Genomic DNA, 27,889 nt, shown 5'->3' on the forward strand with positions numbered 1-27,889 from the left:
TCAAAAGAGGGAAAAGAACAGAGAGCTAGTATTAAATACTTCTTCTGTATCAGACATTTTAGTAATATGTAAAACTCTCGCGATCGTGCCCAGAGCCGCGCACACCTCGGGTTTCCGGCCGGGGCGCGAGATGTCTTCCGCCCTCTCCCGGCCACAGCCGCCGCGCCGTAGTCCTGCCCTGCGCGTTCCTCTCCTCGCCTCCCCACGGAGCCCGGAGCCCGCCTGTGGGCGGACTGCAGCGCCGTGCCGGACCGCTACCCGGCAGCCCACTGGGCCTAACGGCACGTGACTCCCGCCACCTGCGCCGTCGCCGCCGGCGCTGGGAAGGCCAGCGGCGACGGTGTCGCAAAAGCGTCGCGACGGCGTCCGTTCTTGGCGGCCCAGGCCACTGGTATAACCGAACGTGCTGAGGCTTGAGAACCAGTATGGAGGCTGTCGAGGTTCTCCGATATTGCTGGGCTTCGATGGGGCAGCTACTCGCCTGTGCCCCGGGCTGCTGAGCTCTCGCCGCCTGCGTCCCCGCGGCTCGCCCGCAGGGCCATGCTGGCCTCGCGGGTGGCGCGCATCTCGTGGGGTGCCTTGCGCGTAGCCGTGTGGGCCCCGGGAGCGCGGCCGGGCAAGGGGCGCGCCCGCGGGGCCTTGCTGCCGCCAGTGCCATGCTGCCTGGGGTGCCTGGCGGAGCGCTGGTGGCTGCGCCCGGCTGCGCTCGGCCTGCGGCTGCCTGGGGCCAGCCCGCGGGCCCACTGCTCGGGCGCGGGGAAGGCAGCCCCCGGGCCCGCAGTGCAAGAGGACGCCGCCACCGAGGCCCGGGGCGGCCGGTGGGGCCCGGCGAGCGCCGCCAGCCTGGTACGTACCGAGGAGAAGGCGGAGGGGCGACTCTGGGTCGGGGTCGACTGCTGCGGCGGCGCTCGGTCCCGAACGCAAATAACGTGCCGTGGCCGGTGAGGTCCGATGCTTCCGTTTCAGAACTTTTAAAGCGTTCCCCGAAGAGAAGTTATGGGCAGATCATTCGGTCGGGGTGAGTGTCAGGGGTACCAGCCGCGTCCTCCTGTCTCGGTGGTCAAGTTAGAGCCCTCTCCTTCCCGTCTATCCGCACCGGTAGCTGGACGCGCCTCTGGATATTGCATTGGTAAAAATACCCTTCACCTGTCTTATTAAAAGCCCATTTTAAATTTTTTGAAGCGAATCCCCAATGTTTAGGGCAAGTCTCTGGGCGTCTTCAGAATGATATACAGGCCTTTCTGTTTGCTTGTGCAGGTTTGGTTAACTATCATTTGACCTTTGGTGACTTTACATATTGTAGGATGAAGGATAGCTAAGTAATTTAAATCGTAATTAAAAGATCCTTTAACCTTTAATTATAGGAAAAGATTAAACCTCTCTTCCTGAGGTAACGGAGGAAAATATTTGTCTGCTTACCTGTTGAAATACTGACCAAACAGAAGACATGAGAGCATGAGTGTGGGAGAGCTTTTGATGTCATGTAGCAAGACTCATGCAATTATTACATCTTCAATTGTTATGTCTTCAGTGGGCCCCTGTGCTGCTTTCATCAGTTATACAGCATGGGTTGGGGTGGCCACATCCTGGCAGGAGTCTCGGCCACATTAATAGCTAGAGCATGTTGGGGTTTGAATGAATGCTGGATGCTTTGAGGTTGCCATATCCTGGCTGAAGTCCTTCCAAGAACGGCAGTAGTTGGTCGAGTATGCCACAGGTTATCTGGTTGGGTAATCTGAGATTAGCTCTCTTAATTTTAACTTAGAAACGTTTACAAATTTAATGATTATAAATTGAGGTATTTTATTTTAACTGAAATATGTGGAGCTAAAAGGAATCCCTTTCATTGTTCTAAGAACATTCAGTCTGGTTTATTAATTCACCAAATGAAATGCTCTAGCTGTTTACAACTGTGTCTTTAATTTTTCCCCATGGGCCTCTCTGAGTTTAATTTTGGGCCTCTGTATTCTGACCTTTTGCTTTGTTTTTCCTTTCTCTCAATCATGAACTGTACCTCCTCACCCCCCTCAATGAGGCACTGTAATGCTGGATCAGTATTTGACTTACTCTGTATCGCAGTATGGTCAACAGACTTTTTTTTTCCTCTGGACTCTGAAACACTTGGACCTTTGAACTTGAATTTGGAATATGTTCCAAGAATGATTCCATTTAATTAATATAATGTGGATTAGTTCAACAGAAGGTCCTTGAGTAGAAGTTTGGAGTGCTGCTTGTTTGGTGATTGTTTCCTGCAGAATTTGAATTTTTCTGTATCTTTAATGACAGTATTCTGCCACTGGGCCCCAATAACTTCATTATTCCTTCAAACTGAGGTGAACATTTCTTGCTGGGTTCTGTTTATAAACACAAACTTAGTATCTTTAGAGAACTGGCTTTTCTTACAGAATGGCTGAAGGTATTTTAAAAGAGGTATTTAGAAGTGGAAATGTCAAAATTAAGGTTCAGGCAAATAGGTTACTGATTGATAAAGAGGTTAAGTAGGGTTATCTTGTGAGGAGATAGTCCCATGGGGTAGAGCTGGCAGTCTTGACTCAGTGGAGAAAAAAATCCGGCCTTTAGGGAATGACATTTTTCTCTGTATTATTTCTGTACCCTGTTCTGTGCAGTGTATCTTAGTTCCACTAGGCTGAGGCTTTTTAAAGTTGAAACACCCTCTCATGAAACAGACTTTGGCCAGGAAGGAATGATTTTCAGAGGAGCTGCTGAGGTGCCCTTTTGTTGGTGCCAACTTCAAACACCTTGGCTCCAAATGAAGTTTCAAGGAATCATAAAGCCCCCACAGGGGAGCTGTGAAAGCCCTCAGCTTCTGGTTGGGGATCTTAACATTTCTGTGGCTATTTTGAACAAATTTACAAAATCTCTTTATTTCCTAAGTATCTCAATACCTTCTCCTTGTTCCATTTTCTTCTAGCAGTTCTCCAGTTTAGTGATGAGCTTATGGAATTAAATGTTTTATTCCTCTTCATTCGTATCTCCAACACTGTGTATGGCATTTAGCATTCTTTTGATGGGTATGTGTAGAGGAGTGAGGAGAGGTTATTTTGCAATAAATGTTTTTTAGCCAAAATGCCCATGGTTGATAATTCGGCTTTTTTCTGACACTTTCTAGACCGTTTGTCTACTTGAGGTATAAGATCTTCCTGAAGATCTTTTTTTTTAATTTTGTATAATGGGAAAGTAATTCTTTTTTAAAAAAAAAATTTATTGGATATAGTTGATTTACAGTGTTGTTGAATTTTCACTTTTAAAAGCAGTATGTTTTTAGTTTTGAATTCTGATGGTGAAGTAATACATTAAAGGCTTGACTTATATGATAGATAATACATGTTTATTCCTTCTCTCTTTAGTGAGAAAACCTACTCTATATACAACCAACATTTTAGTCTGTGTTTTGGTATATGACATATCTTCATCTGCATTCTTAACAGTTTTAGATGTGTGTAAAAATAACGGAATGGATTTTAAAACTGAAAGTACTAATTTTAAGGTTTATGTAGCTTCTAACCTTTAAGTTGATGCAGTGTATTTTTCCAATGTATGTAGTTATTTAAAGTATGAATTTATAGTATTTAAATTTTGTTGTCTTTATGTTTCAGTATGAAAACCCATGGACAATCCCAAATATGTTGTCAATGACGAGAATTGGCTTGGCCCCAGTTTTGGGCTATTTGATTATTGAAGAAGATTTTAATATTGCACTAGGAGTTTTTGCTTTAGCTGGGCTAACTGATTTGGTAAGTTGTACCGGCACTCCCCCTGTTTTGCTCCCCTTCTAAATCCCAGGGTCTCTACTACACTGAAATAGCACAGACTCAGTCTGCTTTTCTTTGGAAGGAAATCCTCAAGATGAATTTCACCTAGTGCTTTGTGTAAAGGCTTGTCTTTAACATCTATATGGGACTCTGTTATTCTTTATATGATCTAAGGAAGGAAGTGGAGGTTGTAGGGAGGCATGGGAGAGGGAGCTCTTTACTCTTGGTTTTTAACTTCTTCATAGAAGAAAAAACCTTAGAAATTCTCAAAGGGCCAAGTACTTGCTTTAGGGATAGAAATAAAGGAGAGAAGCTGTGAGACTTTTTTTTTACTTATATAGTAGAGAGAAATATCTGATCTGCAACAACAGTTGGTTTTACTGGTGGAGAGGGAAACAGTGGGCCAGTTGTTGTGACCAGGGAGCTTGCAGAGGCCGGATCTCTGCTCAGGTTTATGCTGGCAGGAGGCCATAGGCACCCCACAGATTTGGTCCTTGATTCCTTCTCTACACCCCTCTGACCACCTTCCAGAAGACCCTGCCCTAGGTGGGCATTAGACATCCTTCCTTCTTCCACTCTCCCAGCAGATGGACCAAGGAGAAAAGAGCACCTTGACACCACTGTGTCAGTTTATAGGGAGGGAAAGATTTATTCAGGTTATCTCCAATTAGAACTTGGAAAATAATTTTCTAACAGAAAGCCACACTATGTGTTATATAGGCTTTTGTGGACTGGCCAGTCATCATCATGTGTGACATTATTTGTATTTATCACCCACCCTGTTGCATAAAGGATTTGAAATGGCTTGTAAAACTATATGTCCTGCAAAAACACAATTGAAGGAAGTGGGGGAAAGGTAGAGGAAAGATTTTAAATCAGGACAAAAGCATGTAGAAATAGACATTATGTATATAAATTGTATATTCTTGTACAAGGTTGGTCTGAGATCCAAGTGAGTACCCAGACAGGCAATAATAATTTGGTGCCTCTTTAAACTGATGTATGTTTGAAAAGCTTTGCTCAGTATTCAGTGAGAATAAAGAGAAACTAATTTTCTGTTAATAAAAGTCACATAGCATCATTCTTTGTAACATCAGCTGTTCCCTTTGAGTTTCATAGAAACAAAATTACACCTGCCCAGTAGCATTGTTGAGCAATACAGAGTTAGCTGAAAATTCTGCAGGATAAATAATGAGGACATTTGCACTGTTATATGGCATTTCTAAATATGCATCAAATACAGTTTCTTGAAGTGGTTACCGCCTCTTTTTCCCGAGTTTAGCTCCTGTTTGTCACAACTTCTCATTCTCACAATCTCTTCTTTTGTCCCTGCTTTTATCTGTGAAGCCTGAAGCCCTCCATTTATTAATATAGTCTCCAAGTCTGTCAAAGGCCATTATATTGATAATGGAATTTTTTTTTCATAATAGGCAAGATGTTTTTCAGTTACTGGATTTACTCTTTTTTTTGGTTTGTAGGTTTTTTTAGTTGCCACATGAGATTGCAATATTCATCGAATGGGAGAGGTCTCATTTACACTTTTCTAAATATGTAAGACAATGTGTACAGAAACCTGAGTTAACTGGCATCATATTACGTTTACTTCATGTAGGTTTTGATGCCTCTAGAATGGCTGCTGGGCAGATGGCTGGACTCATGGAGGGTTTAAGTAGGGGAATGTTGTATGTGGGAAATGGATTACAGGAATGCAAGAATAGAAGCAGAGAGGCTGGTTATGAGGCTTATAGTAATCTAGGGAAGAGGGTTGGGAAATATGTTTTGAAGATAGAGTTGATATGTTAATGGATTGGATATGTGGGGTGAGAGAAAGGAATTAAATAGGAGTGCTAGGCTGTTACTTTTTTCCTTTTCAACAAGCAGATGCATGGAGGTTTACATTTTCTGTGATGGTCAACACTCAGGGTAGGACAGGGTTTGTGGGAAAGAGTTGTTATGCCTGTTCAGATAGAGGTAACATTGGGTAGTTGAATACAGTAGTTTGGAGTTGGAGGAAATCATGGTTAGAGATAGATTTAAGAGTTATCATCATATAGATGGTCAAGTCTGGATGAAATCATCTAGGCTGTGGTAAAAGAAGAGAAGAGGTCAGAGAAAAGAACAATAATGGAGCAATGGAGAAGGAGCCAAAAAAGGACACTGAGAAGGAATAGCTGGTGAGAAAGAAAGAAAATTGGGCAATAAGGTGTCCCAGATGTTAAGTGAAGAAAGTGCTTTAATTGTGTTGGGGTCAAGTAAGCTAAGAATGTAGAATTCATTGGTGACTTTTATGGGTACAATCTCTAGAGGGTGGGGCAGTCAAAATGGGTTGGCGAGCATAAATGAGGTGGTGATGACAATAGATGTCACATTGGGGAAGTTTTGCTTCATAGGGGGATAGAGAGATAGTCAAGGAAGGGTAGTTTATAAAGAGATACATACTGGGGAAATTTTTGTTGTTAATTAACTAATTAATTAAATGACTGGGTAGGAAGAGAGAGATTGATGATGCAGGGGAGGTGGGGAAAACTCAGAAGGTAAGAGGACTTGGGATCAGGGACCGCAGAGAGAATGTGCATGGACACTAGTAGGTGGTGGACTTGGAGGTGGGAATACAAGGGGGGACTGACACTCTGTTTCTGTTTTTTGAGCAAATATAGACATGGTCATGAGCTAGAGAGAGAGGCTTTGGGAAGGATGAGCAGACTCTGAATAGGGAAGGTAAACACAGTAAGCAGGTGTGGGTTTGCCAGGCAGTATTGAGTGCCCACAGGAGATTTGTGGTCATGAAAAAGTGAGATCAATCAGCCCATTTATGTGTTTTTCTTGATCAGTGTTCAGCTGCTTGGGTGCAGGCCTATAGTACATGGTAGTTGTATTTAAGCAGGGTTGAGGGAGAGTGGAGTAGGGAGTTATAGAGGTTTACAAAGAAGAGATGATGTTGATGACCTTGGAATCCAGTGTGAGTAGAGGAAAAATGAGGACAAGAGGGTGATGATGGTGATAAAATGGGAGGTTAAGTTCCCCGAGATCAGAAACTGAACTGACACCTGAATCTTCCAAGGCCCCAACTCCCAGTTCTAGGCACTTTCTGTTAGTGTTACCTATAGTATACTTAAGAAAATAGATTTTTTCAGTTGAGGTAGTAATAGCTAGTAACTGCTTTTTTTGAGGATTTACTAAGCGCTGAGTGCTAAACAAGTATTAATCACATTATGTACTGAGACAACCCACCCTGCGAGGTAGGTAGCACTATCTCTGGTTTACAGATGAGGAAACTGAGGCTTAGGCCAAATAACTTGCCCAGAGTCACACAGTTAAGTGAGTGGGAGAGCCAGTGCTTGAACCACGTATGCTCTGCTACGAAGAGTAAGTTCTTAACCATTGTCCTGTACGACTGCTCTAAGTCATTGGAATACTTGAGATATGGAGGACTTATTTATCCTTTAAAATGTACCATGTTAAATTACGTCTAGATTAATTTGATCTTTTTCCTTGGAACTAGGACTGGAAAATTCAAATATTTGTTGAAGTTTGAAGTTAAATAAAATGAGTAAAAGCCGGGGTAGGGACTTGGAAAACCAGAAAATATCTGCCTCGTTTAATGAAAATAGGCAGTACTTGGTTTCAGTCAATTTTGTGGCCCCAGGGTGGCCAGATCTTCCCATTTCTCAAGTGAGCCTGGAGATCTGGATTTTTTTGAGTTAAGACTTTGAATATTTAAATATTGGCAACTAATTTATATTTAAAAAATCACTGGGCAGGTCAAACAAAACCAGCCTGCAGGCCTCTTTGGCCCCCTGGTAACCCAAGTATGACCTCTGCTTTAAAATATAATTTGTTTCCAAGAGTAGTGAATAAGTAATTTTCATATCAAAAATTTTAAGTAGGCTAGGTACAGAGGACTGAGTTTTGTATTCAAATACAGGTCATGCAATACAGTCAGACATGGAATTAACAGTGGCACTAGATAAAAAATATTGATAATAACAGTTAAAATAGAATAAAATAAAAATAATAACAGCTAAAACATAGGGAGTTGGGTCATATTATAGAAAAGTAGGTAGGAATGGAAGTTAGAAAATCTCGCAGTTAAACGGTAGTCCTTGCAAGTAAAAGCAGCTATTTTGGCTGTAGTGAAATAGCTCAGGGCTCAAGGGGTGGGGGATGGGAGGGGTGGGTTGGGGTGGGGGATGGGAGGGGTGGGTTGGGGTGGGGTGCCTAGTCCAAGCTCTGTCAGTCCTGCTTTCTTTGAGTTTTATTTGGGTTCTTTACATCTCTAAATTTGTGTCTGGGTTCATCCCACAAAGGGGCATTGTGAAAACATTGCAAAATAGCTGAAGGCCTTGAGAAAGAAAAGTGAAAACTTTTTTCTGTAGAAAAGTGAAATCATTTTCTGACCAGTTGGTAATTTAAAAGCTAAGTGTATACCAGTAAAACAGAAGGTTTGGGGGTAAGAGACAGAAGAGGTTTTATCTACATTTTATGCAAGTATAGCGGTTATTCTGGTATCTCTTAACCTTCAAGATATCTACTCTGTACCTATTATGACATTTATTAAAAAAAAAAACTTCTATTTTCAGTTGGATGGATTTATTGCTCGAAACTGGGCCAATCAAAAATCAGCTTTGGGAAGTGCTCTTGATCCACTTGCTGATAAAATACTTATCAGCATCTTATATGTTAGCTTGACCTATGCAGATCTTATTCCAGGTAAGAACGCGTCATGCGTACTTTTAAATAGTACAGGGAAGAATCACATTTATCAGCTTAGGATTTCTCTTGATTGAGAGACAAATAATTTTTGTTCCAAAAATATGTTTTCAACTTTAAAGTGTTTCCCTAAATTTAAACTATTGAACTGTTTTGCTTTCCAAGCTATTTGTTTTACTTTAGAATTTATGACCTTGTATATACTATAGAATGCGTTGTTTTCTTAGTAAAATTGTTTAAAATTAAACAAATATTTCAAAAAAATTGAGCTAATTCATATTATCCTAGAATCTTTTGAAACTATTATTTTCTTTGTGCCTAGCTTTTGAAAGCAATTTAAAATTTTCCTAAGTCTTATTATTTATTAAGTACAATTTAATAAGTGAGAGCTCTGAAATCCTAAAGATGTCTATAAAATTTCACATTGTTATTATTATTACTTAGATGGTATTACGCAATTTTAAATTATACACATAGTTTGTACATTGTCTGAATACTCTTTTTTTTAATTAATTATTTTTGGCTGCGTTGGGTCTTTGTTGCTGTGCGTGGGCTTTCTCTAGTTGTGGTGAGCTGGGGCTACTCTTTGTTGCGGTGTGCAGGCTTCTCATTTCAGTGGCTTCTCTTGTTGGGGAGCACGGGCTCTAGGTGCACGGCCTTCAGTAGTTGTGGCTCGTGGGCTATAGAGTGCAGGCTCAGTAGTTGTGGTGCATGGGCTTAGTTGCTCCGTGGCACGTGGGATCTTCCCGACCAGGGCTCGAACCCGTGTCCCCTGCATTGGCAGGCGGATTCTCAACCACTGCACCACCAGGGAAGCCCCTGAATACTCTTTGTAACAAAATTTTATGATCTTTTGTATTTTGTATGTGCTTTTTGGTTGTTCATTTTCTACTTCCGCTGTGTTTCTCAGTTTTTAATCCTTTGGTTCAGATTAAACTGTTTATTTCCAAGAGTTAGAATCTGAGAACAAAGAAGCTGGTACTTGGTCCTTCAATACCATGTTATTACTGACATTTGATAGGAAGAAGTTTACTGGTGTTTCAGTCTAGTATAGTCTCCCAATCTAGAGATTCTTTTTCTCCTCTACCTTTAGGCTTTGCTTTTTTTTTTAATAAATTTATTTATTTATTTTTATTTTTGGCTGCGTTGGGTCTTTGTTGCTATGCGCGGGCTTTCTCTAGTTGCGGCGAGCGGGGGCTACTACTCTTCGTTGCGGTGTGGGGGCTTCTCATTGCGGTGGCTTCTCTAGAGCGCAGGCTCAGTAGTTGTGGCACATGGGCTTAGTTGCTCCACGGCATGTGGGATCTTCCCGGACCGGGGCACGAACCCGTGTTCCCTGCATCGGCAGGCGGACTCTCAACCACTGCGCCACCAGGGAAGCCCTGGCAAGCGGATTCTTAACCACTGCGCCACCAGGGAGGTCCCTACCTTTAGGCTTTTAAATCCACATACCAAATTTAAAAATGAATTAGACTACTGTTCATGTGCTTCTTTGAAAGTCAGAATTATGGTGTGTGAATGGTTGGGGGTATTGAAGGGGCAGGGGTATGCTATAAGTAATATAGATAATTTGTAGGAGAAAAGATCCTAAGGAGCATTCTGTTAACATTCACAATTAAAATTTGTGTGTGTGTGTGTGTATTTTCATGCTTCTCATTTTTCAGAGTTATTTTGTATTTTGTTGTATTGTTTTACAAAGGTTGGCCAGCCCAGGTATTTCCGTGGTGAACACAGAAATTGTTTCCAGGTTTTGGTATTATGGATATTGTTGATACAATTGATGTAGGTCGCTTTTGGAACTGCAACTTCCCTTAATTATCATTCTGGGAACTTCCATTGTCTCTCTTCTGTGTTGGGTTTGTTTTTCCAGGCTCCCATGGCTTCCTTGTTAGGGTCCTCCTTTTTGTGGAGTAGAATCTCCAGTTGTTTCCTAGCTAGGATGCAGCCTGGCAGCAAGGTTTTTAGAGGTGTACAATGTCTTTATTCTACAGACATCTAAAATGTATTTGTTCTACCCTCCATACTTGATTGGGGCATAATTTTCAATTGCAGGTTATTTTCACTCAGAATTTTCAAGACCCTGATTATAGATTTCCAGATTCCATCTTGCTGTTGAGAAGTCTCATGCCATTCTGATATCTTTTCCTTTACGTGTGATTATGTTTTGTATTAGAAAGCTTTTAAGATTTCTTTGCATAATTCCTAGTTGATGGTTTAAAAAATTCTCTCTCTTAAAAGTTAATTTTCTAACTGCTTCTTGGGACACCCAGTTATCCCAGCACTTTTTATTGAAAATTCTATACTTTCCAGACTCACTGCCATGTTCATATATACATGGGTTATTTCTGGGTTGTCTAGTTTATTCCCCATTGATTTGTCTATCTTTGCACCAGTACCATCCCTAATTATTATTACTTTGCCAAAAGTCTTTTTTTTTTAAATTTATTTTATTATTTATTTATTTATTTTTGGCTGCGTTGGGTCTTTGTTGCTGTGCATGGGCTTTCTCTAGTTGCGGTAAGCGGAGGCTACTCTTCGTTGTGCGCAGGCTTCTCGTTGCAGAGCACGGGCTCTAGATGCACGGGCTTCAGTAGTTGTGGCACGTGGGCTCATTAGTTTTGGCTCATGGGTTCTGGAGCGCAGGCTCAGTAGTTGTGGCGCACGGGCTTAGTTGCTCAGCTGCATGTGGGATCTTCCCAGATGAGGGCTCGAACCCGTGTCCCCTGCATTGGCAGGCGGATTCTTAACCACTGCGCCACCAGGCAAGTCCCCCAAAAGTCTTGATACATGATAGAGCACATTCTTCCACTTTGATATTCTTACCTGTTTTCATTTGTGTGTGAATTTTAGAATCAGCTTTCAAGTTCCCCAGAAAAACCTGTTGGGATTTTATTGGAGTTGCACTGAATTTACAAATTTATTTGGAAGAATTGGTATTTTTACAATATTGTCTTCCAATCCACATACATCTTGTATTTACTCTATTTAGGTCTGTTAAAATGTCAAAATGTTACAGTTTTCTCTAGAGAGGTAATAAAACTTTTTTATTAGATTTATTCCTAGGTGACTGATAGTTCTTGATGCTTTTGTAAATGGTAGCTTTTTTAATATTTCATTTTGTAGTAGCTGATGTTGATTGGATGAAATCAGTTCCATCTCTGACAGTGGTTTTTGTGTCTAGCAAAACTTGCTGAACTCTTATGCTAATAATATAAATGTATATTCTCTTGGATTTTCTGTATCCTTGATTATGTATTATCTATAATTAATGACAGTGTGTTTCTTCTTCTCCAGTCCTTTTACCTTTTTAAAAATTTGCCTCACAATAGTGCACAGTGCAATGTTGAATAGGAGTGGTATCTGTGTCTTATTTCCAGTCTAAGAAGGAAAGCTTTCAGTCTTTCAGTATTAAATATGACATTTCCTGTAGGGTTTTATAGATACCCCTTTTTCAGGTTAAAGAAGTTCACTTCCACTGGCAGTTTGCGCAGAAATTTTTTTACATCGGATATGGAATTTTATGAAAATTTTTTTCTTCATGTATTATGATAGTCATATTTTTTCCCTTTAAACTTAATGTGTGGTGAATTACGTTATTGATTTTCTAAGTTAAATGAACCTGATGACATTCCTGTTACAAATCTAACTTGGTCATGATATATTATGAAGATATTGCTATTTGGTTTACTGATATTTTGTTGAAGATTTCACATCTAGATTCAGAAGATTGGCCTGGAATTCTTTTCTACAAATACCCTTGTTAGGTTTTTTTTTTTTTAATATTTATTTATTTGGCTGCGCTGGGTCTTAGTTGCAGCATGCGGCATCTTTAGTTGTGTCATGTGAATTCTTAGTTGCAGCATGTGGGATCTAGTTCCCTGACTAGGGATCGAACCCAGGCCCCCTGCATTGGGAGCGTGGAGTCTTAGCCACTGGACCACCAAGGAAGTCCCCTACCTTTGTTAGGTTTTAATATCAAGTTTATAATAATCTCATAAACTGAATTTAGGGAGTGCACACACACCCCACCCCATTCTTGGGAGATGTTTGTGTGAGATTGCAATTATTCCTTCTTGGAATGTTGGTAGAACTTGTTGAAGCCATTGAAGCCTGGAGTTTTCTTTGGGAAAAAGTTTTAAAATAGTTGATTCATTTTTTAAAAAAATGGTTACAGGGTGATTCAGTTTTTCTGGTTCATCTTTTGTCTGTTTTGTGAGTTGTGATGTTTTTCTAGGGACTTGTCCATTTCAGCTACATTTTAAAAAAATTTACCATAAGCTATTTATAGTATCCACATTAACGTTTTGATGTCTGTAGACTATGTAGCGATGTCCCCCTTTTCATCCTAATTATTAGTTATTTGTCCCTTTTTTTCTTTGACTTGTCTTGCCAGAGGTTTGTCTGTTTTATGAATCTTTTCAAAGAACCAACTTTGAACTTTGCTAAACTTCTCTGATATGTTTACTACTTCATTAAATCTTGCTCTTTTGTTTCTGTCTCCTCCTTTGGTTTTTTTCTGCTGTTCTTTTTCTAAATTCTATAGATCAGTCCTGTCTAGTAGAAATATAATGGGAACCATAGATCTAATTTAAATTTTTCTAGTAGTTATGTTCAAAGTGAGAAGAAACAGGTGAAGTGTGTGTGTGTGCTTGCACTTCTGCTACAGTGGAGACTGAGTGCTCTGTGCATGCACTGCTGCCTGTGCCAGGCCACCCCCCATTTTAATAACATTTTATTTAACCCACTAGATGGAAAATATTGTCATTTCATTATATAATCAATAAAAAATCATTAATGAGATTGTTTTTTCATACTCTGTCTTCAAAAGCCAGTGTGCTGTTTGCACTTACAGCACCTCTCACTTCAGACTAGCCACATTTCAAGTGCTTTATCTTTACATGTTGCTCATGGCTATTGTATTGAACAACACAGCTGTAGATGAATGTTTAACTCGTTCCTTTTTTTGTTTGTTTTTTTGGCTGTGCCGTTGTGGGATCTTAGTTCTTCAACCAGGGATTGAACCTGTGCCCCCTGCAGTGGAAGCACGAAGTTGTAACCACTGGACCACCAGGGAATTCCCTCAGCTTTTCTTCTTTAAAGTTTGCATTTAAGGCTATATATTTCCTCTAAGTATCCCTTTCACTGTATCTCATATGTTGGTATTAGTGTTCTTGTCATTATCGAGTTCAAAGTAATCTGTTTCCATTATGATATTTCTTTGGCCTATGGTGTTAATAAAAATTTATTTCTTAATTTGTGGGATTTTCTAGGTATCTTTTTGTTATTGATTTCAAGCATAATTACCTTGTGTTCAGACAACATGCTCTGTGATTTTAGCCCTTCAGCCCAGTATACAGTCAAATTTTATAAACATTTTATGCGTTTTTCAAATGAATATGTATTCTGCAGTCATTGGGTATGATGTTCTACATATGTCCATTTGGTCAATTTTTTTTTTTTTTAAGTAAATTATTTCTTTATCTTGGGCTGTGTTGGGTCTTCATTGCTGCACGCAGCCTTTCTCTAGTTGTGGCGAGCAGGGGTTACTCTTCGTTGTGGTGCATGGGTTTCTCATTGCGGTAGCTTCTCTTTTTGCAGAGCATGGGTTCTAGGCACGTGGGCTTCAGTAGTTGTGGCATGAAGGCTCAGTAGTTGTGGCTTGTTCGTGGGCTCTAGAGCGCAGGCTCAGTAGTTGTGGTGCACAGGCTTAGTTGCTCCGCGGCATGTGGGACCTTCCTGGACCAGGGATTGAACCTGTGTCCCCTGCATTGGCAGGCAGATTCTTAACTACTGTGCCACCAGGGAAGTCCCTGGTCAAGTTTTTAATCCTGGTGGCTAAATCTCCTTCTTTACGGACTTATTTTTTACATTTGGTCTGCTTTTCTGTCAGTTACTGAGAGAGTAAAGTTTCCTGCTGTGTCCAATTTTCCATTATTTTTTCTTTTTAGCTCTGATTTTTGCTTCAGGTCTTTTGAAGTCATGCTATTAATAAGTGCATATAAAGTAGAATTGTTATGTCTTTTTGGTGAATTGAATGATTTATTTTGAAGTGACCCTCTATATCTTTAGAAATGATTTTTGCCTTGAAGTCTCTCTCTCTCTCTCTTTTTTTTTTGACCACACCATCTGGCATGTGAGATCTTAGTTCCCTGACCAGGGATTGGACCTGTGGCCCCTGCAGTGGAAAGGCGGAGTCTTAAACCACTGGACTGCCAGGGAAGTTCCTGCCTTGAAGTCTCTTTTGTTGACTATTACTATAGCTACACTAGCTTACTTTTGGTCAGTGCTTACATGATAAACCAATCTTTTACTTTCAACTTGTCCACATCTTTATATTTTAGATATTCCTTAAAAATAACATATAGATAGATGGTTTTTCTTTACTTTATCTAGTCTAAAAATATTTTATCTTTCAGCTGGAACATTTAATCCATTTACTATGATTACTAGTATTTGTGTAGCAGTCTTCCATTTTATTTTGTGTTTTATTTGGCCTGTATGTTCTATTCTACTTTTGTCTATATTCTATATTCTATAATTATCACTGTTTTCCTGTACCAATTGGAAAGTTTTACACTCTGTTAACATTTAGCTAGTCTGAAAATTATAATTCATCTTTACCTTATCAAAGTTTAATGTTAACAAATCTATACATTTGGCCTTCTGTATCTGGGAGTTCTCCATCCACGGATTCAACCAACCTCAGATTGGGGGGAAGAAAATCTAGAAAGTTCCAACCAAACTTTGCTGCAAACTGGAAACTGAGGGTATTTACATTGTATTAGGTATTAAGTAATATAGAGATGACTTAAAGCATATGGGAAGGTGTGCATTGGTTATATGCAAATACTCCACCATTTTATATAAGGGACTTGAGAATTTGTGGATTTTGGTGTATGTTGGGGGAAGCAGGGTGGATCCTCAGACCAACCCCCCATGGATACCGAGGGATGCCTATATGCCTTCTGGGCACTGGAAGGGCCTTAGAATACTTTAACTCCATTTATTCCTTTCTCAATTTAGGTTATTCTCATACTTTAATTTTATTTATGTGTTCAACCCACATGATATTGTTTATTAAGTCAGTGTTCATTTAGATGTATCTTCATACTTTTTTCTGGTTTATGTTTGGTGTATTTCAGACCTTCCACCTGGAATCATTTTCCTTTTCTCTAAAGTATATCTTTAGAAATTCTATTAATACAGGTCTACTGGTGGTACATTCTTTTCTTTGTTTCTCTGAAAATATTTTTATGTTGCCTTTATTCTTTGTGTGAGGACATTTAAATTCTACTCTCTTAGCAGATTTTAATTATACAATACAGTGTTACCAACTAGTCAGTGTGTTATACATTAGATCCTCAGACCTTATTCATCTTTTGTTTCATCTTAAAATTGAAAGTTTGTGTCTTTTCACCAGCCTCTTTCTATCTCTCTTTTTTTTTTTTTAGATTCTACATATAAGTGATATCACGCAGTATTTGTCTTTCTCTGTCTGATTTTGCTTTTATTCTTGAAGGATATTTCTGTTGGGTATAGAATTCTGGGCTGGTAGTTAATTTTCTTTCAGTACATTTAAAGTACCATGCAATTGTCTACTCACTTCCATTTTTGGTAATAAGAAATTGTTAACCCATTTCTTTTTCAAAGGTACTTTTACTCTGTCTGCTTTTAAGATTTACTCTTTCTCTTTGGTTTTCTGTAGTTTCACAATATTTGGTGTGATTTTCTTTTTTATTTATCCTGCTTGTGATTTGTTGGGCTTTTTAATCTGTGGATTGATATCTTTAATCAGTTCTAGAAAATTCTGAGCCACAATCTTCAAGTATTGTTGTCTGTGTTTCTCCTTCTTTTGGGACTGCAGTATACCTGTGTTAGATTTCACTGTATCCTTTAAGTGTCTGAGCCTCTTTTCTGCATGATACCTCATTTTATCTTTCTGCACTCCATTCTAGATGATTACTAATGAAGCTTGCTCTTTCATTTCACTAATTCTCTCTTCAGCTGTGCCAAATTCATTTAAGTCTTCTATTATATTTTCTAGTTATAAAATTTCTATTTCATTCTTCTGCAAACTTAGTAAATCAACTTTTATAGTTTGCAGTTCCCTGCTGAAATTTTCAATCTTGATTTTTGTATCCCTTTGAACATAGTAAGCTTTAGTTGTTTTATAAACACTGGTAATTCTGAAATATCTTTTGAGGGTCTCTTTCATGTGTCTGTTTCTATTGAGTCTCACTCATGGTATCTTATGTCTTTGGTTATTTTTGACTGTTTAGACACTGTACTAATATTTAAAAAATAATTTGGAGGAATATCTTGATGTGTAGGATGATGGCATCACTCTCCAGAGGAGATTTTTTGTTCAGTTCTGCCAGGTATCTAGGCATGCTAACAGTCTGGGACCACCTAGATGGCCAGATGATAAGACATTCTTTTTTAAGGCTTAGTTTGCATAGGGCCATCTCCTCTCCCAACCCTGTGGAAATAGTTGTTCAGATCCCAGCTTAAAGCTAGGAGGTGGTTTGTCACTGCCCATCCTGAGGGCTCTGGGCTTTGACTACTGTTTCCCCACCCTTTAAGGCGGCCAAAACCCCTATTCAGCTTTGTGGCTTACTTCCCTAGGGTTAGGGACAGTGGCTTTGAGTGGCTTTGAGTACCTAGGCTTATTTTCCTGAGTTCTCATTCTGATACTTTCTTAGCATCTTACAAGCTTTTCACTTTCAAGATTTTTTTGTTTAATGTTCTTCTTTAACTGTCTTAGCAGGAGAATTATTACCTACTCAGATATTAATGGAGCTGAACCTGAGGATCTTTTCATTTACCTATAGGTCTGAAATTTTGCAGTGTTATATGTTCTAGATCCTACTAGAGTTTGTAGTAAATCTTTCTTCCATTGTGCTGGGTACTAAGAAGGCCCCTTCAGTCTGAAAACTTATCCATCAGTTCTAAACATTTTTCCCTAGGTTCTTTTCTTACTGGAAACACTTTTTGTTCTCTTTCTGGGAAATTTCCCCAACTTTGTCATTTACCCCTTCTACTGACATTTTAGTTAATTTATTTATTTAATTTAAAAAATTGGTTTTTGGCTGTGCCACGTGGCATGTGGGATCTTAGTTCCCTGACCAGGGATTGAACCCTCAATCCCTGTAGTGGAAGCGTGCAATCTTAACCACTGGATTGCCAAGGAAGTCCCTCGATTGACATTTTTATTGCTATCATTTTTAATTTCCAAGAGGAAATAAAGAGCTCTTGTTCTGTATGTTCTTTCAAAACAAAACAAGGGGCTTCCCTGGTGGTGCAGTGGTTAAGAATCTGCCCGCCAATGCAAGGGACATGGGTTCGAGCCCTGGCCGGGGAAGATCCCACATGCCGCGGAGCAACTAAGCCCGTGTGCCACAACTACTGAACGTGCGCTCAAGAGCCTGCAAGCCACAACTACTGAGCCCATGTGCCACAACTACTGAAGCCTGTGTGCCTAGAGCCCATGCTACACAACAAGAGAATACGCTGCAATGAGAAGCCTGTGCACTGCAACGAAGAGTAGCCCCCGCTCACTGCAACTAGAGAAAGCCCATGCACAGCAGTGACAACCCAACACAACCAAAAAAAAAATAAATAAAATAAATAAATAAAAAAATTTTTAAAAATGTCTTTTTCTTACTTCATAGGTGAGTATCATCATTTCAGGACATCTTCTATCTGTTTTTGTATGTGTGTTTGTGGGGGGGTGGTTTTAAACCCCTGTATTGTATCTATTTCTTTTCTTCTTTTTTTTTTTTTCTGTTTGTTTCGGTCTCTCTTTCATGATGGAGACTTTGCTAAAATGTCTGGTGATTCTTGGCTGCTTACTTCATAAATGTTTAACTGGGTGCTCCCTGGGCATTGGTGGAATTTGTTGGGTGGTATACTACCCTCTAGGGTGAACAGGTAGTGAGAGACAAGGCGTGGCCCTGAATTCTCAGTACCTTTAGCTCTATTTTGTAGGTAAGAGCTCTCCATTTGCTCCTTAAAGATTGCAGAGGTCCTGGTTTAGAGATTAACATGTAGAACAAGGGTTGGCAGACTTCTTCTGTAAAGGCCAGAATGGTAAATGTTTCTGACTTTATGGGCCATGTGGTCTTTGTTGTAACTACTCAAGTCTGCTATTGTAGTGTGAAAACAGCCATAGAAAATATATAACAAATGACTATGGCTGTGTGTTAACTTTATTATTTTCAATGCAAACTTCTACTATGTAAAAGTGACTTGATTTTATTATTTCCCTTTAACACTAATAAATTTGGCCATGATGTACTTCTTTGTTGCAGAAACTGTATTTCAGACAGAGTTAGCAAATAGGAAAACCTTGGAGCACTCCCTGACACATTTTACACCTCCCTAACACACTATCATACTCTAATAGACAAAGGAAAGCTGCTTTAGCCCTGGAAGAAAAGGGAAAGGAAGGCCAGGAGAGAAAGCAGGAACAGTTAGAAGATTCAAAAGCCAGGGAACTGGACAAAATTGCCCCCCAAATCACAGTAAGAACATGTATGTATACAGGCTCTCAGTTGGCAGAGGCTTTAGAGATCACCCAGTGCAGCCTGGTCCCAGTCTGGCTGTGCTTGTGAACCCCCAGGGAGCATTCACCTTTGCTTTTATGAAGCTTTCACGAGGTGATTCTGTGATGAGTAGTCAGTTTGGGGAACACTGGATTTTGTAAACAGTCCTGTCTTCCACCAGACTGTTAACAGATGGTAAACTGAGCCCAGAGATGCATTCTGCAGTAGTACTGACTAACTGGTGACCTTGGCCAGGTTTTATAATCTGCCTGAGGCTTGTTTTCAATATTTGTAAAATGGGGTAATGATGGTTCCCATATCATGGAGTTGATATGTAGATTAAATGACATAATATGTATAAAATACTTAAATGGTGCCAGATGCCCAATAAATGGTAATTTTAGTAGTTAATAGAACTAGAGCCCAAGGCTTTGCAGTGTATTGAATTGCTTCATCTGTTCTTCTGCAGAAACCTTATTTAGAATTAAATTATATTCTTTTTCCCCTGTGGTGATGAACTACAATAACAGGTGTTTATTTTCCTCTACTGTTGTGTTTACTGTATATAATTCACATGAGTTTGCTGCATTTTAAAATCTGATTTAAAAATAAATAAAATCTGATAGTTATTTAATTTTGCCAGCTGATTATTACTATAGAAAAGTTTGGTTTACAGGCACAAAAATTCTCCTAAAAATCATGACTGCCTTGTTTTGTTACTTGGTTCATACAGTCGAGTCTTCTTTGTGCTCCAAATGCCATGACTTGAGTGGATAAGCATTTTCTCTTTGGAATCGTCTTGTCATTGAGTACTAGGCCAAGGATCAACACTTACATCACAGCCACAACCAGCAGAGATTTAAATTTTAAATCTGTAATTAATTACTGAGATTTTTCATAAGTTTCTGAACCAATAGAGGACCCTAAGTATGGCCTTAAAAGTAATTCACAAAGAACTGTTTGAAAGTATTATGGAAGGGATGTGCATGATTCTTTTATTTTAGTAATTGAAACAATTTGAAATGAGTGTTAGCCTCAAGATTTTTTCCTTTTTAAATAAATATTTTTTTCTAATAACATGACATATATTCATGGTTAAAACTTCCTTCAACGTGGAAGGATGTAAAATGAAACAGAACCTCTGCCCTCCCATTCTCATTCGACAAGGGAGCAGGAGTTCCTTGCGTATCCACTTAAAATGTCCTTCTGCTGGCACTGGGACCGTCCTGTAGGATCTTAGGAATAATGAGAAAACTATCAACAAGTTGAATTCATGTTTAACTAGAATTCATTGAATGAATGAGCAGAAGAAAAAATAGCAATTGCCTGGATAGGAACTGGCCAGGCAAAAATGAAGATATTTTGGCTCTCCACAAGTGGTACACATAGCAAATTTTACTGTTCATAAAATAATCTAGAATGCAGAAGCAAGCAGTCAGAGTTCTTAAAAGTCAGAAGGGCTTGAGTTAGGACTTCCCTGGTGGCACAGTGGTTAAGAATCCACCTGCCAATGCAGGGGACACGGGTTTGAGCCCTGGAGCAAGTAAGCTCATGCGCCACAACTACTGAGCCTGTGCTCTAGAGCCAGCGAGCCACAAATACTGAGCCCACGTGCCTAGAGCCCGTGCTCCACAACAAGAGAATCCACTGCAATGAGAAGCCTGTGCACCACAACAAAGAGTAGCCCCCGCTCGCCGCAACTAGAGAAAGCCCGCGTGAGCAATGAAGACCCGACACAGCCAAAAATAAATAAATAAATTTATTAAAAAAAAAAAAAAGAATGCCTTGAGTCCTGGCATCCTTTCCAACCTTTTTACCATCTCATTCCATGTAATTATAGTGAGCTTGGTGATCTTTTTTCTAAATTTACAAAGCTGGGAAGTAACAAAGGAAATAGGATTGAGTAGAGCTGACACTGATTAACTGCAATTTAAAAACGTATGCAAGGAAAAAAAAATACAGAAAGGGGTGAGAGGATCAACATTCTGAAATGTGACTTTAAAAGCCATAGTCTGTCTTTCACCTTGTTTTGAAGGCAGGTTAAAAAAACATAAAAATCAGTGGTTCACTGTAGGGATCCTAAACAGGCATCAATAAGTGTTTATTTTAAAATTTTTGCTTAGGTGAAACACCAGTTTATGGTAAGGCTTCATTGTATGTATAATGTCTTAATAATTTTCAAAATCCCAATCAAAATTATTTTATATTTGATTTTCAGTTCCACTTACTTATATGATAATTTCAAGAGATGTAATGTTGATTGCTGCTGTTTTTTATATCAGATATCGAACTCTTCCAACACCGGTGAGTTTGTTTCAAAAAAATGTTCTTTTAGTATTACTGTAACTTAAGGCAAAAGAAAAAAATCATTATTGCGTACTGAGTTTCACTTTATGGGAATAATTTATGACTATTATGTATTCAATCCATTTATTAGGAATTTAAAGAAAACAGACATAACTGTCATCTTGCTATTTGAATCACCCATTATGGTAGCTGTTCAGTGAAAATATGAATGATCAGTTTTTAAAAGGATGTTTTTGTTATAAGTCAACATTGTTTTAGTTGATAGTCCATAAAACTCAGGCCAGCTAGCCCCATCCCTAGCAGCAAACTCTGTTTAGGAGTGTTTTGTATAACTAAGCACCCTTCCCTGTCTAATTTAGCTTCTACTATGGATTATCTAGAACTGGTTTTTAAAATCACAGTTTTATGAGCATGGAGTGGTTTGTTCACACATTTGTTCATTGGTTCTACAAATATTTGAGCACATAAGCATAGCATAGCTTATAGCCACCTCATGAACATAACAACCTCATCTTTTGATTCCCAGCCTGGTGAAAATGGCAGTATTTTATTCATTTTGGTTCTTTTTAGCCTATAAAGAAAACAGTGATGAGGGAGATTTGTTGAATCTATTTAGTAGAAAGACATAGTTAAGCAGACTTTATGATAGTTATTGTGTTAGAAATTTATAGAAATTGAGAAATCTATAAATTAAAAAATCTATTTTCAATAAACTGTAGGTGATTTATGAAGAATGTAGATGTTGCTTATATAGTATAATAAAAGAAGATGCAGATAAAGGGTTTATCTAGCATATAGCCAGGCGTGTGTTATACACTCAGTAACTGTTGCATATAATAACAAAATATTTATTTTAAACTTGAATGATGAATAAACTTTGTTTTTTTTGTCCTCTGCCAGAGAACACTTTCTAAGTATTTCAATCCTTGTTATGCCACTGCTAGGTTAAAACCAACCTTCATCAGCAAGGTAAGAGACACACAACATCCTTTTAAGTTAAAAACCGTTGAGGATTTTATTTTGATGACTATAAACCTCAGTCTGGAGCAGCTGAAAATGAGACACATTTTAATGTATTGACCATAGAGAATAGAGAGTGGGGTCATTAGCCCAGTTCTTTTGTCCTCCAGGCTTTCTGGATCTTTAGTATATATGTTGTGTTTTGTGTTGGTGGTGTAAGAATTTAAGTCTCCAAATGAGGTATTAGGGCCACCACTTAGGGGAGGTGGCAATGTAATTGCATATTGACACAAAGAGAGTATGAAAATTTCTTTCTGGTTTCACTACCCACCCCTCCCTGTAGTGAAAACACCATATAACAAGGTCCTTTCATTTGCAAGATCGATTGTTAACATGGAAAGGGACATGAGAAAGTTTTATTCACTAATAAACAACTCCTACTCTTAGTTGTCCATCTGTTTTCCTGAGCCCTCTTCAGGATAATAACTGTATGCCAGTCTTTGCACACAGAGAGGACACTATTAATGTCTCTGAAGGCAGATTTGTTTTACTAGTAGCCTTGGTAAGTTTGCTGTAATTATTCTTTTGCTCCATGCCTTGTGACAGAGGTTTAACAGGTTAGGGATACTGATCATCTTTGGGACAGAGGGATGATTACTCTTAAACCAGAGACTCCCTGGGGTGAATTTTTACCTACAAATATGCGTTATTTATTTATCTGTCTATTTATTTTATCTATTTATTTTTGTGACTTACATATGTATCAAGTACAGTAATTGGAGTATAGCACTGTACAGAAGGTGGCTTAAAGAGGTACCAGGGACAAATGCCTTAATTCCTTGGGCTTGCAGGGAGTTCTCCAGACAATTTTTATTACTTATTTTTAAAACGGAGTCGAATCCTTGTAATTTGGCTGCACAATGGATGAGAGAACATAGGTGCTTCTCTAGACACATCACCCACGGATTCATACATCACCCGCTTCCCCAGAATGCTTCTCTCAATGAGTACAGGAAGTCTCCAGTGGTTTTGTTGTCTTCCTTTTCTCCACCACGCTGTCTTTTAGGGTAGGGAAACCTACTCATTTCCGAACTTAGAGCCTCTCTCATGGAGATTAGTGCATTTCAGTTTTCTAACTTCATAGGTTTGACAGGTGGTAGGCAAGTGAAAGGAGCATTGAATGGAGTACTGGGAAATGTGGGTTCTGGGTTTGGATCTGTAACCTGCTATGACTGCAGGCAAGTCACTTAACTCATTACCTTTTTACCTGTGAAGAGTATCTTCATTATTTCCATATTCACAGGGCTGTTTTAATAGGCAACTGAGAAAAAGGCAGAGAACTTTGCAACATTATTGCTATGGAAATTCAAGATAGTGGTGTTTTCTGATAGTTGCCCTTCCCCTCACTAGATAGGGCAGCTGTGGAGACAGATGGGCCTGTTAGTGAAATTCAGCCTTTTGTGTGAATGCCAGCTTCTTTGGCAGGGATATTACAGCATCCCTGAGGGTCTGTTGTGTTACACTGTGATGGGTTATGCCTTTCTCTTGTGAGCTTGAAACATAATTGGGTTGGCACTGTTCATTTATGACTTCTTATTTTTAGGTTAACACAGCAGTCCAGTTAATCTTGGTGGCAGCTTCTTTGGCAGCTCCGGTTTTCAATTATGCTGACAGCATTTATCTTCAGATCCTGTGGTAAGCTAAACTTAGAATTACTCTCTGAGAATGTCAACAAAATGGCTTATTTTGACAATCCTAGAATTACTTTGTTCTTAATCATGTTTATTAAGCACTGGGTAAAGCTGTGGGCTATATTTTTTGATTGATACCATTTTTAAGAAGCTTACTATCAAGTGTAGAATATAGAAGTTATAGGGGGTTTCACGCAAATTAGAAGGGATGAGAGGTACAGATAATGTGTTGGGGTTTTGGAGTAGAGAAAAATACTTCCAGGTAGGAAGAAGAGGGAAAGCTTCAGGGAAGAAGTAGCATTTGAGCCATGAGGTCTAGGTGGAGAGAGACTGAGGGGAGGCCATTCTGGTGAAGGGCAGACCCTGAGCAAAGTCAGACATGCAGGAGAGTGGATAAGGGGAAAGTGCACCCAGCCTAGTGAAGGGGGCAGAGTGGGAGAGAAACTTGGAGAAAGGAGTTTGAGTTTTATTTTATTAAGGTTATGTATAGCCTTGAAAATGTGTCACATTCATACTTTATGCCACACTGATACTAAAGCACTGTATTTTTACTCTACTTTTAACTCGATAATTAAAACATTGCTTGATGCAGTCTGAGCCAGAAAATAGTTGGTTAACTAAAGTCAGTTAAGCTAAAAAGGTTTAAAAATGATACACACGCTAGACATTTTATTTTCTAAAATATATAATCGTACATTCATTCTGATTTGTCCTACGTCTTCTGATAAAGGCTCAATGCCTTTTCTTTGATTATAGGCTCATCAGTGGGATTTTTTTCTTTCTTGCAAAAAACTGCATCCATAATACAACCTCTCTGATTTTCATGTTCTGCTTTTAAAGTGATATAAGAATGTAAGACATTTATGAAGCAATCAGAGTATAGAAACTTTCTAGATTTTTACCATTTTCTCTAGTATTTTAACAATTACATTGTCTACTTACTTTGACAGTAATTTTTAGCAACTCGCTGTGATATCAAGCCTTTCCAAAGCCTCCAGCTTAGTTCTCAGAAATAGCGACTCTTCCTACCTGTATGTTTCATTATGTGTGAATTTAGGATATCAAACTGGCATAAACAGGTTTGAGATCAAACAGATTCTTGATGAGCCTACACCTCACCTGGTGGAAACAGAAGTACATGTGTGCACCAAAAAGGAACGTGTTAGCTGCGAGCGCTCAGCAAGCCCTGAGTGTCACTCGTGTCATTTCAAAGAGAATCTGATTAATTCTCCTTAATTTTAAGGAAATATCAGTAAAGAAAGCTGAATTTTATTTAAAATGACTCAGATATTAGAATTCCCAAGATCTGTAAGAAATAGCTTCTAAAACTAACACTCTAAGCAGCGTGGAACAGTGGGAGGAGCACAAGGGCTCTAGAGTTGGAACCAAGCCAGACTCATAGTTCTGTGGCCCTGAGCAAACTCTGGGGCACTGTTTCCTCTGTATGATGAGGTTGCTGTGAAAATAAAACTACCTAGAATAATGTCTGGGTAAAAAATGACAATTGCTATTATTATTTTTTTCAGACTGATTAGATTAATTCTGTTTGACATTACTGATTCAAATGAAGTCTTAAAGAAAAGCAGTATATTTAAATTCTTGTTAAAAAAAAATTACACCAACACAGGCTTTTTTACTTCGAAACAACTCCTTTAAATGTATTCTTTATGGTTCTTATAGTTAGCATTTTTTAGAGTTTAGACTAAATTTTCTTTCTTTCCTTCCATAAAAGGTGTCTTACAGCTTTTACCACAGCTGCATCAGCTTACAGTTATTATCATTATGGTCGGAAAACTGTTCAGGTGATAAAAGGCAGATGAAAGTCATCCATCATCATTAGCAAGGAAGCAATATACATCATCGGCGGCAGGGCCAGTGGAAATCTTAGGGAGTTTCCTTTTTTGGTGTTCAGCTTGAAAAAGGACTTGTCAGAACAAACCATGTCATCAAAATTTAAGTAATGTGCATTGAAAATAAGCTTGATCATGGGCATATGCAGAATTTCCAATGTATTTTTAAATACAAATAAAACTATAATTTAGAATTTTTTTATCTTAGGTTTCTTGATTAATTTATAAGTAGCAATTATTGTCAGTCATTTTTTGATATGTAAAACAAAAAACAGTCTAGAGCATGGAAACTGAAGAGTTGTCACTTTAATAGAATTTAGATTGCTCACAAAGCACTAGGGAATTTCCTGGGTTTAAATATACATCCTGTACAACTTGGCTGCACAGTTGTTTGTTTGACTTTTAGATCTGTGCACACGTTAACAGTACATGTGGTTAATATTTGATTGTTCAGGATAATGACTATAAAGGTAGCTTAGTTGTGGATGAATTAAACTTGTAAAGAGATTTAAAATGCAGTAAATTTTGAAAATAATAAATAAGATCAAAATAGAAGGTACTGAAGTTCATGTTCAGAAGTCTTCCAACCTCTCAGGTGCCTAATAGTTTATGCATCAGGATAATAAGTGACAAAGGTAGTTGGAAAATGAAAATATGTCTGTTACCCTAGCCATCCAAGAGGCAGTGAGTTACATCATGCCTTCCCACTGTATCTCTAACATAACAATGTTTGTACGATATTGGGACCTGTACTCATATGTTATGTAAATAATATGAAATTATATTTTTCAAAGGTTTTTTTAAGCTTTGGGGAATCTTCTTTTGTTAAGATGTTAAAGGAATAAAAGAGCCGGAAAAAAGTGACCTTCAATTTGGGTTGTCTGTGTTCCACGGTCGTCTGCTGTTGTGGAAGTTTTCTGATTCATAAAGTCCATTCAGATATATCACTTGCACTTAACATTGTAAAAATAATTGGTTTGTGATCATCTGACTTAAAAGCCCTATTCTTGCTACACTGTCATGTTTAAGAGAATGCAAGATGCAGGGAGAGGGGAGAGGAAGACAAGTGGCTGGTGCCGGTTGCCTCCTCTTAACAGTGGAGGCCTGTTGCTGCTCATTGTCCCGAGGTCTAACCTAAGTGTAACATGGACTCATACAGTGAGATTATCTAAACATAGCCTATTGAGCTGTGTTAAAATGAGAAGTTATAAGCAAAATTCATGCCTCTTGGTTGTGACATCCTTGGATCAGTGTGCCCCTTGTTGCCTGCTGGTCCTGGCTTCCTTGTTCCCAGATTAGCTGCTGAGCCATCCTAGGCTTGGAAAACACTGAAGCCTGCGGCAGGGACACTGCTAAGGAATCCAGTGGAAGGGGGTGAGAGAAGGGTGGTGTGAGGCTGGCCATTCTCCCCTTTGGGAACCTCCTGTAATGTCTCATAACGGCCTGGGGTGCAGTGAGGCTTGAGGTGGAAGTCCCATTGCTGGACCACCCAAGAGGCACGTTGACCATGTCTCAGCACTAGCAAAGTATGAGCACACAAAAATGATGTTTAAAAAAGGGAGAACTTGAAATAAAGTAGGGGAAAAATTAGAATTTTGTGTCTTGTTATGCTTATTTATGGTCTAGTGTTGATACTATTTGGAGTGACTTACGGGTTGGGTCCCTAGTCTCTTTAGTATCAAAGTCTTAATCTGGTTCTGGTTAATAGACTTTTTCCACGTCAACCTGTATGTTTTTGGATACTGAATTGCTATAAGACATAAATTCTGCTGGTCTATAAAACTTTGAAATTGTATTAGGTATGTTTGAGTGTATATTCATACATACAGACTCCAAGCAAGACAAATTCATTTTGATGCCTCCACATAACAGACTCAATCATTTTTTTTTAAGGAATATTGTTTAAATTAATTAATTAATTAATTCTGTTTTCGGTCTTCCTTGCGCTGCACAGGCTCTCTGGATGCGGCTCGCAGGCTTCTCTAGTTGCAGTACTCAGGCAACTAGAGCGCATGGGCTCAGAAGTTGCGGCATGCGGGCTTAGTTGCGGTATG

General features: G+C 39.0%; 1 protein-coding gene across 2 annotated transcripts; it reads left to right on the top strand.

The window, feature by feature from the left end:
- On the top strand, positions 1-27,411 carry CRLS1 (cardiolipin synthase 1). Of its 2 annotated transcripts, none has more exons than XM_079943760.1 (7): positions 1-846; positions 3,618-3,755; positions 8,354-8,483; positions 21,246-21,331; positions 22,235-22,303; positions 23,898-23,989; positions 25,718-27,411. In XM_079943760.1, exons 1-7 carry the CDS (start codon positions 541-543, stop codon positions 25,803-25,805), a joined length of 909 nt encoding a protein of 302 aa, XP_079799886.1. In that variant the 5' UTR covers positions 1-540; the 3' UTR covers positions 25,806-27,411. The 2 variants fall into 2 exon arrangements, with proteins under 2 accessions (XP_079799886.1, XP_079799887.1); XM_079943761.1 differs by lacking the exon at positions 1-846 and adding an exon at positions 856-1,129.
- The last annotated feature ends 478 nt before the right edge of the window (positions 27,412-27,889 follow it).

The sequence above is a fragment of the Stenella coeruleoalba genome (genome assembly GCF_951394435.1).
Source record: "Stenella coeruleoalba genome assembly, chromosome: 15".
Classification (NCBI taxonomy): domain Eukaryota; kingdom Metazoa; phylum Chordata; class Mammalia; order Artiodactyla; family Delphinidae; genus Stenella; species Stenella coeruleoalba.